The sequence below is a fragment of the Anopheles stephensi genome, chromosome 3 (assembly GCF_013141755.1).
Source record: "Anopheles stephensi strain Indian chromosome 3, UCI_ANSTEP_V1.0, whole genome shotgun sequence".
NCBI lineage: Eukaryota > Metazoa > Arthropoda > Insecta > Diptera > Culicidae > Anopheles > Anopheles stephensi.
This window is the reverse complement of record NC_050203.1, coordinates 26,789,089-26,802,740: the sequence shown is the minus strand read 5'-3', so window position 1 is coordinate 26,802,740 and position 13,652 is coordinate 26,789,089. Positions and strand designations below refer to the sequence as shown.

General features: G+C 44.6%; 1 protein-coding gene across 8 annotated transcripts in view; it reads left to right on the top strand.

Moving 5' to 3' along the window:
- Positions 1-13,644, top strand: part of LOC118511492 (BAI1-associated protein 3) — a 73,372-nt gene extending 59,728 nt beyond the window's left edge. For all 8 annotated transcript variants that reach the window (XM_036054650.1, XM_036054649.1, XM_036054648.1 and 5 more), the window contains 7 exons: positions 6,409-6,697; positions 6,768-6,969; positions 7,040-7,347; positions 7,497-8,025; positions 8,094-9,437; positions 9,767-10,010; positions 10,080-13,644. In XM_036054650.1, coding sequence (XP_035910543.1) covers positions 6,409-6,697; positions 6,768-6,969; positions 7,040-7,347; positions 7,497-8,025; positions 8,094-9,437; positions 9,767-10,010; positions 10,080-10,171 — 3,008 coding nt within the window. In that variant the 3' untranslated portion in view covers positions 10,172-13,644. The remainder of the gene's footprint in view (positions 1-6,408; positions 6,698-6,767; positions 6,970-7,039; positions 7,348-7,496; positions 8,026-8,093; positions 9,438-9,766; positions 10,011-10,079) is intronic.
- Positions 13,645-13,652: the final 8 nt, after the last annotated feature.

The following is a 13,652-nucleotide window of genomic DNA, read 5'->3' as shown; positions in this document are numbered from 1 at the left end:
CACCGGGTCGCCCTATAAATTCTACAGATGAAATTCAATTTTCCTTTAAATATACTCAGCATTGTATAACATGATTGGAGAGTTCCATAACAGTTTTTCTTTATTACTCTGTTTGATAGTATTTAAATCATGCACATTTAATTTAAATTTCGAAACACTTCGTGACACTTGTGTTCGATAAACGTGACAATTGGTCAAAGCAAGGTCCGACTTACGATAAAATCGTCAGCATGAATCAAATACCAAATCGGAGACAAAGACAGTAAGTGAAGAGGCACAAATCCCTTTTTCCTGCTGCTATGAGCAGGCCTTTAGTTTTATTGCTAAAAGCACCACGCCTGTACAGGCATCATGTAGGGGTTTAATAAAATATCAAAGTTTGTGATTTTAATCGGTCTTTTATTAACCAATCATCATCATCATCATCATCGTCGTGGTCCGGATTATGATACACACAGGAACAGCGGATTTACTGTTTGCGTTGCGAGCAGCTTATCTGCTGTAAAGTTTTGGCGCAGCGAAAACCCCAGCAAAAGACGGAGACACCTCGTTCCATTTATCCGTTTACCGCGCTTCACCGGGTACCGCAACCATAAAGCAAAACAAATGTTGACCGTAATGTTGTTGACTGCCGACAATCAAATCCAACGAATCCGACCAACAAACTAAACAACGGCGGCACGCATTAGTGTGTTCGCCACTTGAAACTGTTGAGGGGATGGAGGAAGAGGAGGAAGAAAATTTTGGAGGCCCTCCAAAAATTCAAAACACATTTTCCTTGACACACGCGTGTGTGCGTTTGTTTGTGTGAGAAAAATGGAGGGAAATAAACAAAAAATCGAAAAGCAATTTTGGGCATCATCCACAACATAAACCGCTTACCGCAATCCATTTTCCATGGCTTAGGGAACTGCTTTACCATTCATGGTTGAGTAGAGCGAGAGAGAGAGTGAGAGAGTGAGCGAGATCAAAAAGCATAAAAAAGACCTCCGTTGACGTGAGTGCTGTGCGTACAAATTGTGGACGAAACAGTAAATGAAAAATCATGCACGACTGTTTTGGAATATTTCACCACTTCACGTGCAAGGGCGTGAGAGCCGGGAGTGGTCGGAAAAGCGTGACGCGTAAATCCTTACACACGCACAAACTCAAAACTCATTCATTTAATCATTTTCACTCATTTCCCTTTGATTGTTTGGTGCGTTCTGACATGTCTGATGTTTGAATTTTCTCCAGCCCGACAGGCTTCGCGTCCGGTTTTATTTCGTTATTATATCACTACCCCATTTTGCTCGATTAAACCGTCCTTTCCGACCACGGTCGGTGCTCATTAACCCGGTGGTGAGGTCTGGAAAATAGCGAGCACTGTCACTACTGGCAACGATCCATCAATCGCATAACCAGTTTTCCCTTCGGTAAATATAAAAATAAACCCTGACCGGAACCAGCCGTCCACGGGTTCGAGTTTTGCAATAATATGATAACACATAATGCATTACCTTTTTTCCACTACACTAGACCCCCATTGGACGGGGGGTCTCGAATTTCCCGAAACTCACCACGCCATGCCAGAAAGTTGCTCGGCGGGAAAGTTCGTCCGTGTGATGATGATGATGATGACGGGATCGGGTATCGGAAATGGGCTTTGCCAGCCATTCAAAATCGCTGGCCACCACAATAGGGATGCACACAAAAATGCTCTCGCTTCCTGCGGGATCAGACGGTTGATGGATACCACACAGGGGAGGCAAAAAAAACAGACCATTCTTCCAAGAATATTCCATTTATGGTTTTTCTTCCTTTTTTGCCGAGTCCACGAGTTCAGATTGACTCGTGTCTGCGTTCGTTGTGTCATGCCTGAAATCTTCAAAAAGGTAAACTTTTAACCTTTGCCGATCGATCGATGGCAGTAACCACAATTAACAGAAAGCGAGAAGCATCACAATAATGCTTTCCAAAGGGAAATTTCCGGCGGTTTTTTATCTACTGGTATGTTTTTTTTTAATTCTTTATCCTCTTTGCTTTTGCTTTGCGATAATCTCGAAAGGTTCTCACTTCCGGACACAAAAGACAGGCACACTTTTCGAAGGCTTGATCCCTGGGGAAGCATTTTTCATTTCACATCGTTCAGCCGGCGGTAGATTGGTTTTTGAAGCACAATTACTATCACGCACACTCATAAAAACCCGGGGTCGATTAAATGACGCTCCATAGCACATGACCATAATATTCCCACATATGTGATTCTATCTCTTTGACCTTCAAAGAGTGTTGGATGACTTAACGCTTTCGTCCCTTTTTTGCGACTGAGTGGCCGTGGGTGTTTATCGATAAGAATGTCATGCTTGAAGTGAGTCAAGCGTGATAAGAGCAAATTGTTTGAGGAAGTAAGGATAACGCTTAGGTCCGAAGATAATCTGCCTCATTTGGACACGATAAACGAAGGGACATTATTTGTGCCACTTCACACGATGGCATGACAGTCATTGAAGTGATGAGATTTTGTCTCCCATTCCATTTCATAAGCTTTACAGTTTGTACGGTGAACAATGATCTCAGTACGTGCTACGCTGGATTAATCGACTAGGTAGTTTGAGCGTAGATCATTAGAACCACATTTTTCTTCTTCTTCGTTAGCACTGCAACCTCCCCATAGCTGGTGTTAGCCAGTGCTAAGTTTCCAACTGGATGAGGTTTGATCCCCGGTGCTGCCATGCCAAGACCCAGCCATCGGACCGCCCAAAAAGTCGATCTTAGTAAAACAAAATGCAGGAGGCTTGGAAGTTAATTTTTTCGAGAATGTACGGATCGTCAAAGGATCCGGTGATAAGCTTATGCAGAAAAAAGCACTGAACAGGCATTCGCCTATATTGGAGGAATTAACAGTCCGATTAACAGGCACCTAAGCACGGTAAATGGTGTAAAAAGTGTCACGAGACCAAGGCAAAAGATAAATTATCATTCGTGTCAATTTTCTTACCCCGAAAATAGTCTTTTATCTCTACAAATATTCGGTGCTTGATTTTTGTCACTTTAATATTTAAAAAAATGTCTGAATCATTCGAAAACACTATGTAAAAATAAACTTAAAATGAATATTCATTCATCATCAATGTATCAATTCAGGATCGATGATAGTGGCGCTGTGTCACGCTAAACCCCGCTCTGTATTACAACCGAACGCCGCAAAACAAAACCAGCAAATTGTTTAAGCCAATTAAACGAATACAAAATAATGGATTTCACGTACCATTTACACCTGCCGTGTAAAACTATTGAACAGGAACAAAATGTAGGCCATAATGGAGCCTGATCAGATATTGTCACGTCAATAGGAAGCACGGTGTCACTCAATCTGTAAAGTACAAAACAAAACCATTTACCATACCCCTGCTTCTACACCTTGCCTTCATTACACCACTGCTCACTCTTTCGTTGCCCATTGTTCGCTTGCAAACATTTGCGTTACTTATCTTCCGCACCAAAAGCGACAGCTTTGGTCCTGCCACCGTGCACCATTTTGTAGCACGCAAAACCGTATCTCGGACCTCTCAAAAGCACGCGCCATCCCCCACCTAGAACTAAATCACTGTTACAACAAGCGCGAAACAAAAGCGAACGAAAAGAAACAACCGAGCCCTAGTGTAACCGAGCAGCGATTGTCCGTCGATTGACGTTTACAATACAATCAAGCCAATACTTCAACACCTTGCCTGCCATTCTGTGGGTGCCTGCGCATCCGTATCTCTATTATTTCAGCTCCCTGAACAAAGCTCATTGAACCAAGTAAAGTCATTCTATTGAATAACGGCTGATACAGCAACGGGTGGACCCGTCGAGACGTCGAAGCGTGCTCTTCCGCCTTTTTTGTTGTTGCGAATCTAGCCGATAAGCGGTCCAGCTTTTATTAACCGTACAAGCCGGTACCAGTTATGCCAGTTGGCGGTACTTGGCTGCTTAGCACAAACCTTTTCCAACTCTCGCTTTCCTGTCTCGGTGTGGTGGTGGTTTTGTTTATCGAACGAACGCGACCATCTACACCACAAAATGAGCGCCAGTACTTCAAGTAATCATAAATAGGCTTTTCATGCAGCGTATCATAAACTGTGGCTGTGGATGGGCTTTTGCTTCCTTCGCTTGTATCCAGCAGTCTCCCAACGGTGTGGATAGTCACTATTTCCCCACGGTAGCACATAATTGGAGTGGATTGATGTTCCGAAATGCCTTTTACCAAAACCTACCGCGACGGCTTTGTGTGTTGAAAACGCGTTCGCCTAGTAACGTTGGGCGTCCTGCGGCGGTGGTTGTACGGTGAAATAGAATGTCGCTGGTACCGGTACGAAATATTCCACCTTATAATTAATAACCGGAACGTGCTGTACCGATATTGTAGTTCAAACTATCGGCTGCTTTCCGTGGCCCATGAGCACGCCTATCGCATGGTTGCCACACGATACGATGCATTAATTTTGTCAATATCGGGACACAGCGGATGGTCGGAAATGTTAGATTAGCTATGGAGCTATGGGATCTGATAGGCATACACCGAACGGTCATTTAAACTAAGGTCCTTTTGTACTGGAATCAATAATATTATCTTCCGGCATGCTTTAGCTTACCGAATTTTCTGTTGCGATCCGAATACTGGCTAACGTTGCTCCTATCAGTGCACTTTATAAAGCAATAAATTTTAATTATTACACAGGCCTTACCTTAATGTATCTTTGTACCAAGGAAAACTAAACAAACACTAATGTTTGAAACATCATCAACGGTTTCCTATACCTTCGGAGCGAGCACAATCAGGTCGTAGTAGTAAAAATTCAGTAAAAAACATTAACTATTACTTAAACTTATTCAGGACCTAATTCAAATTTAGTTGACTATAAGGCAATTTTAAGTTTCATAGAATAAAGCTGCATGAACGCCTCTGTATTCCATGAAGGTCTTGTTAGTCATGAATTTCCATTTGCTTTATTATCTTTATTTATGACATATCCAGGAAAACAATGTAAATGTATTGGCTGCTATTTGCCACAAAAATTAACCAAAACTGGAGGAATGTTCATCAACCAGTCATCTAAATGTTGAAATTGTGAACATTTGTCATATTTTATGTTTTTGGTGATGGAGGCGCCCAGTACCTGGTAAAATAAGCAATCCTTTCCGGTTATACTAATCTGTTTTGCTCTCTTTTAGAGTGATAAAGAGCCAGAAATTACTGACTGCGACCTTTCGGGACAATATTTCCTTCAAATATGCCCAGAAGCCTTAGTTCTTACTAAGGTAGAGATAGTTAAAAATTGTTAATTTAAAGGCTATAAAGTCGTATAACTATGAAAACGACAAATTCGACGAGTAATGACCATAACATTCATATCGGGAAGATACTCTTATACAGAATAACAAATATGTACAGCGACACCCGTTGGATGTCAGAGTCCCAAAATCGAATCAACAATCATTAAGCAACCAATATCGTCAATGTTTTTCACACAACACATCAACAAGCTATTTTTGGCCACGGTTTGCTCTAGACCGCATCTTAGCGCGACAGATTAACGGATATACCCGCATTGTGGCACCTCATTCACGCTTTCGCTTCATCCAACCATCTCGATTCGGCAAACTTAGGTCGATTTCGCACGAAACCTTCTCCAAGGTGATAAATTTTAATGATTTACCAAAAACGCGGGCGGGAAGAGCTCGGGCGTTTTGTAACTGCGGGACGGGTGCAAAACCGTCTGTCTAATGTCACCGTCAAAAAAGGGCCGGCTTTCTTCCTTCCAAGAAGCAAAGGTACGGGAGAGCAACGGTTGCGGGCGCCATTGTTTATGTGATGAAAATACAAATTTGCATATTCCCATCTCGCGACATCTTTTCGGCTTTGGAAGAAGGCTGGCTAACGTGGCTACCGATGATCGTCGGCGTTAGTAATTGAAACGTCACGCACTTAAAAAAGCAGACAACACATTTCTTTGCATACACCCTGGCGGGCAAAGGATTTCGTCCTTCTGGAAAAAAAGGATATAATGATGCGGTAAAGTTTTTCTTTTGCGGAAAGGCGTCCTTTCAAGAGCAGCAGTACACGGCGTCACTGCCCGTAAAGAACTGTGATAAATGGATTGCGCAGTTACGGTACGGTAGCTTTGCTGAGCATTTGCTTAACTTTCTCCGCACGTTACATCTGTTTTCGAGTTTGGCTTTCGGAGAAAAAGGCGCAATGAATTTCCATACTTATTATCGGTGCGTACCGACAAACGATAAATTACCGGTTCCTCTTGGGAGTCCTCCTTTTCAGCTTTTTTTCTTGTCTTCCGAAGCAGTCAGAATTATTGAACATTTATAAATCATCGCGATACCGTCTGTCTGATTGATTTTTTCTTCTGCTCGTCGTTCCTTTCACAGGTTTCAGTGATCCATATTGTATGCTCGGCATTCAACCCTCCGGTACACCGCCACCCCCTTCGCCCCAACCACCGATGACACCGCGCACTCTCTCCGACACCGGCATGGACAGTCTCGATTCGCCCGAGCATGGGAAGCTGCGCAAACACCACAGCTTTCGGTTGAGCTTCAAGCGCAAGGACGGTCGGCAGCAGCGGGACTCAGTCGGTCCTGTGCCGGCCAAATTCATCCGTGCAACTTCCGTCAAACCGCACACGCTGTGTCCGAAGTGGAACGAGAAGTTTAAATTGTACGTATTTGATTAATCGTTTCGCAGGAGTAGGGAATCTAACCTTAAACGTGTTCTTAAATGGGTGCAGTGACATCGACGATATCCATTCGGATCAGCTGCATCTGGACATTTGGGACCACGACGACGAGAGCAGCGTGCTAGACGCTGTATCGCGACTGAACGAAGTGAGGGGCGTTAGGGGTTTAGGTAGATTTTTCAAACAGGTGTGCCAGTCGGCCCGTCAAGGCTCGCAGGATGACTTCCTCGGTTGTATCAATATTCCAGTCTGTGTAAGTGTTTTCACCCTGTGTTTCCTGGTAGAATTTCTCGAGCGATACTTATGCTTCTAATGTTTGGCAGGATATTCCTTCAACGGGTTTGGAGGGTTGGTTCAAGCTGGAGGCACGCAGCTCGCGCAGCTCCGTGCAGGGTCGCATACGGTTGAAGATGTGGCTGTCGACGCGGGAGGACCGCGGCACATCGGAGGAGGACAACACGCTCGAGGTGAAAAAGTTTGAACGGCTGCAGACAATCTTCATGATGCATGAGCTGAACGCCTTCGATCCGGCCTGGAAGTGGAATGGGGAGCTGGCCGGACCGTCGCTAACCATCCTTCACCAGATGGCTGTGCAAAGTGATCTATCGGATCTACAAATTTCTTTAGCAAAGTAAGTGAAAATCAACTTCATCTTTTTGCGAGAATCAGGCCACGAGAGTCAGACGGTCTAAATGCATTGCTTAGACCAATGCAGGTTTTCTCTGGATATCTTGGCACTTGATTTTATTATAATCGCTTCTTCCTCTCATCGCACCACAGACTGGTAGCTATCATACGAATCAATCGCAAAAAGCCGCTCGACACAAAGTTCGTCCACCGGCAGCTGATCGAGGTGGACAAGCTGTGGATCAACAACTACAACAACGAACCCTTGACGCGCGAGCTGGAACAGTGGTTGGCCGACTCGTTGAACGGTTTCGTCGAACGGTCGCTCTGCCAGATGCGCCGCCATCGGGAAATTTTCCCCGCCCTGCATCCTCCCTCCCTGGTGCGGCTCGAGTATCTGCTCCGCTGTCTCGGGCTGCTCGGTTCGATGCGAGCCTTCCGGCAGGTTAGCCCCTTCAGCAAAGGCGTCCGGGGGGAGATTGTTGGCGCACTACGGAAGGGTTCCACAACGTGGTCCCAGGCACAGTTACGCGAATCGCAACGGTCACCGAACCCGCTGGTACATTATACAACGATTTTGATAGCGGACCTGCAGCTGGGCATCACCTACTACCATGGGCTGTTCGATTCGACCAACGGCATCCAGTACTTTAGCATCGTTTACAAACAGTTTGATTCATTGGTGAGTGGCGAAGGAATTAGAGGACAGTTTTGGAAGATTTTTAAACCTCCTTTTCTTGTGCTTTTCAGCTCGCGGAGGAAGTAACCAACCGGATCGAATGTGGCCAACTTCCCGGTACGATAGTCAATCACTGGACCATTCTGGATCACGATCGAGAACCCGATACCGCTCCGTTCGAGATCTATTTCGCACTGCAAGAGTTCCACAACATGAAATCTCATCTCTCCGTAACGCCCCAACCGCCGGAGAAACCGCTCGGGCTGCAGAACTTCCACGAATGGTTCGAACCTGCCGTACAACGATGGATTTCGGTCAGCAAAACGAAAGCAATCCAGCGCATTAAGGCGGCCGTTAGCGTGGATCAGGTGTGCGAAGGTGAGCGTATCGTGCGGCACAGCACCTCGTCCATCGATACGGCCTCCTGCTTCTATCAGATACGCGAGTTTTGGAAAAATCTTGCCTGGCCCGACCATAGTTCCGGGGCGCATTACGAAACGCTCATCATCGATCTGGTCTGCACGACGGCTAACGTTTACTCGGATCTCATCCACCAGGGGATGGCCGATGGTGGTGGGACGGGATATTACGACAAGCAAGCGCAACAGCAACCCCGTTCAACCGACGAACTGTGCGTGGTCGTCAACAATCTCGAGTATGTGCGCCGTGGACTGGCCGAATTCCATCCCGAAACACATCAGCTGCCGGAAAATGCGGAAACCCTGCTCGATAATACGATCGCTCAGCTGGAAGCTAAGGCGGATCGTGTGCTCACAAAACTGACCGCTTCAATGCAAGGTCCGCTTCAGAAATCCGTTTTCCATCTCGCCTGGTCTCCTGATTCGCTGCCCGCGAACCAAGCCGTAATGCCACTGCTAGAGTATCTCGATTCGCATCTAGCGACGCTGAACGTGACGCTTCTATCGCAAAACTTCTACCGCGCCATGACGCTCATCTGGAACAGCGTGCTGACGGAGTTTGCCAAACAGATGGATGCCGGTGGTGAAGGCGAAAAGCCAACCAACTTTCACGATCGCATGTACGGAGCGCTTCAACTGCTTGGGGAGTTCTTCAACGCCGAGGGGCTCGGACTGCCACCGGAGATTCTGCATAGTGACACATTCTGGCGGGTGGAACAACGCCTTCAGTACCACAAAACCGACACCGAGCACCTGATCGATCTGTTCTACATGCAGCGGCTACAGGAACAGCTGAACACGATCGGTCAAACGCCACTGGGGTCGTTGTCGGTAAAGGCGTACCTTAACCATGATTCACTGTGTGTGGAAATTTTGCACGCTAAGGATGTGATCCCACTCGATCCCAATGGTTTCAGCGATCCGTTCGTGATCATCGAACTGTTGCCCCGGAGGGTGTTTTCGCACTGTTCCGAGCAACAGACGAACGTGCATAAGGTAGGAATGGATAAAAAAAAACATTAAAAAATGTTTAGGTCAATTAGTTTTGTAAAATTTTAGAGTTAAATTCAATTAGAAACCTTTTAAAAGGGAGTATTGCTGAACATCAGCTGTTCAAAGAATGTTTGTTTACATTTTACGTTGACAGCCGGATGCAGTGTTGCCAGAATAGCTGGAAAAAATTATAGCACTGTAAAATAGAGAGTTTATTATAAAAGAATCGAAAAATTTTATCGATCGAAACATGACGAACCGGTTCAGTTCAACGAAAACTTCAAAATGATCGTTTTTAAAGAATATTTCTTAATTTCTCTTCTCTCCTACAGAAAACGCTCAACCCGGTATTTGACGAGTGTTTCGAGTTTTCCGTCACCCAGGAACAGTGCCAGGTGGAATCAGCCATGATAGTTTTCACCGTGATGGATCACGACGTGCTGACGGCAAACGACTTCGCGGGCGAAGCATTCCTGGCGCTGAACAACATCCCCGGTGTGGCCACCAACTTCAACATTGACAATTTTAACGGTCTGGCACAGATCGATCTACCGCTGCTGGAAATGAAAGATAAAAGTAAGATAGTTAATGTTTTTTTAAAGCCATATGTTCTTATTAGCTCTTCTTACCTTCTTATTCACCCAGGTCATCCAATACTGCAAATTCTTGAAGGGCGCGTCAACGACAAAAATGCGATGGATTTTCTGCGCAAGCAGAAGGCTCGTGTTGTTGGTTAAGCTGCGAGCTGTAGGAGCATGGATCAGCAGCATGGAAATAATCAGCTTCCTGATCAGGGGTTGATCAGTTCGGAACCTTGTTCCTATCTTTCTGATATCCTTTAAGGATCAGTAGTGCTGCTTGCTTAACAAGCTTAGCGAGATTTGTTCGAGCTCAAAAAAACAAGAAGAAACTTACACACACCCACAGGCCACGGGGAAACCAAACACTTGATGCAGAGCATTATTCTGGTAAACCAAAACAACACATGGATAGTGATGGTATGATAGATCAGCAACATTTAAGCATGGTAGAGAGAATTTATATATGTATACATATAAGTGTTAGATTGCACCGAACCACAACAGCAAACCAACAGCTGGCTGGCTGGCACTCTTGTAAGACTTTATGCATTTTTAAATTACTCACCGTCGTTCGCATCGTTCCTTGTGTTTTACATATATCTAGCCAACCGATTGCCTTCTTACGAACCCTTACAAAGCATGTACGTGTGTGGTAGCAATGCTAAGCGTAGTTTCAATGTACATACCTGTAGGGCATACACCCTGCATAGTCGGCATAGCATCCTGCTAATCGATCCTCCTTTACCGTAGTACTGTGACGATCACCAAAGTTAAACCATGTGTGTCGATGTGTCGATCAACTCAATCTTTACTACGAACAGGTAGTGATCAATGTGTGTGTTTGTGAGTGTACTGTTTGGTGATCGGTACAGGTATTCCGATACCCGGGAAAAGATTTAAATATTAATATACTAATGACACTACTAGGGAAAATGTATTTTTAACGATATAACGTACAACTACGGGACGGCGTCTACTGACGTCGGCCCCGAGGAAACTAACAAGCTATGCATCCAATTCCACATCTCTCCCAACAGCTAGCATTCTTTGCGGACCCGTGCAGATCGATGATGAATCGTAATGAATTGGGTATTTTAAGCAAAAATAACGCACGCACGAACAGCATCGATGATCGTGAACGTATCAATCAATTATAAAAAGGGCAAGGTGTGTGGCATGCGATGCGGATTTGATAGATGATGATGTCGATGGGTTGTAGCAATCTATACATATACAATTTCAAACCCCCTTTTTAAGGAACTATATACAGTGTAATGTTCTGTCTTCTACAATGAACTACCACTACGCGTAAAGCTAACGAAATTTGGGAACGATCGAGGACGAATGAATGGATGGATGCGAGCGTGTGAGCGAGTGAATTGCCTGATGGGAAGTGTGTACGTGGAATAATAGCATCGAGTAAATGACCAACGAGTAACCAACCAAACCAAAGGCGGACGATTAACTTTTAAGCTGTAAATTTTCACTGAACTGCAGATATTTTCTTATGAATGAATAATGACTCTAGGAAGTCGCCAACGGATAAGTCGAAACGGAAGCAACGCCGATTGCTTTTTGTACGAAAGGCGCACAACTCTTCCCCTTCCCCTGCTCCTGCTCCCGCCTATCTATCATTCGCTTTCGTCCTTCGTCGTGTGTAGTAACACGCAGAAACAGTTCACTAACACACCTAAATACGCTAGACCAATTTCCTTGATGTGATCCTTCTGTCAGCAGCCGAGTGTATAACGTACAAATGACGCGGTACACATATTAAGGAAATGTGTGTTTTGTTGAGGTGTGTAAATGTGTGAGTGTTTTTTATCATTGTTGTGTAGCAGCATTACCATATGTATCACTCTTCAATAGTCAGAACCACGTGGTGAGTTAATTTTCAGCAACTCCTCAAACGCAAGCGAACACGCGTCACTTCTACTAACATACTTTACCTATCATTAGTGTAATGGTAAATGTCGAGCTTAGATGTGCTAACCAAAATCACTAAGTATAAACCAAGCGAACCGAGGTAGTTTAGTAGCGGCTTCAATCACCGGTCACTCCTAACAGTACCGTAGTAGCAAATTTCTGCACCTCATCTACTTAGAACCCCCGTTAGTGACTACACGGCAGAACTGTACAGATAGGCGCGCCCGACACGCACGTATTTTCTACCTTCAAAAATGGCCAAGCTTTAAACTAACCAACAACAAAAAAACGGGGATAGGTGTGGTAAAATCACTATCCACCCTACGGTATCCAAGATGTACAACTAATCTCATCACGAAACGCAAAAAACCGATCTACCGAAAGCAACCAAAGCGAACTGATAAGTGTCTCGTTTTCTCGATGTACCTACGCACACACTACTAACGTTTAGTATAGTCATATTCGACGGTAGTGAATGGAAAACAAATGGCCCCAGGAAAAAGAAAATAGCCAGGAAGCTATCGAACAAGCTGTATTCTCTATTTTTGTATAGTGAGACTTTTTTTCTACATCTTTATACATCTAAATTTTCCAAATACAGCTTCCTGCCATTCCTGGGGGAAAGTGTGGCACTGGGGACGGAAAGGACTCATCAAAGCTTGCCCTTCAATCGCACAAGCACAGTAACGATGTGTGCGTGTGACAACCCCAATTTTTGTAACGCGTAAAGCACGAACACTCTAATATGATAATGGGATGGGATGGAATCCGTAACCTTATATACACTCACCTTTAGGAAACGAAAACAAAAAAACACTTCATGCGTACCCTTTCTTAGAGCAGCCTTTTTCTAGTGAAATGTAACCCATTAAGAAACAGAAGAAAACACCTCCTAAACTAGCTCTTAACTAATCGCTCCCCAACAACTATCCCTCTACTCCTCCATTTCATCGATCGAGTAGGATCTGGTCACCATCGCGACGCGCCATTTTGTATAAACCAATCCACATCGTCTTAACGTTCATGCAGTAGTGGTGATGGTAGTTGTAGTAGCCGTAATCGTAGTAGTAGCCAATGCACTGTCACGATCATCGCAAATGACGATATTCTACCTTAAGCAGAGCACACATACACACTACACGTTAGAGCAGCTTTCAAGGTTCATCCTTACCGAGATCACACGGATACAAACAAAGCTTAGCCATCCTTACAAGCAAGCAGTACAACTATTCTACTCTCGCGGGCCCACCCTTTTCGAAACGATGCGACTCATCCGTGGGAGAGTGGGTAATTAGATAAAATGAAATCAAAAACCTATAACTATCACAATCGTGGAGTTAGTAGTTAATGTGAAGTGGAGAGATTCAGCCAAAAAAAAGAACAATAGTCTAACAGAATGTTTTTTAACCACGTGTTTGCTGTCCGTCGTCTCTCGTCGGTTGTGTGCTGCATGGTCCGGCGCAGTGAGCTCACTACACCCAGCCTCCTTTACACATGCTACTAACTATAGTACCGCGATGCAGTACCGAAACCAAAGAAGTATCGTTTAACGCTAAATCTATCGCTCGGCGCCCCTCGTAGTGTACCACTTCTATTACTTAGAAACATATACATATATTTTTCTGTACACCATTTTTTAAAAACCGCCATAACGCGCATCTCCAACGCCCGGTAGCTTGCGATGTGCGATTAACTTAAAAAAACCAAACAG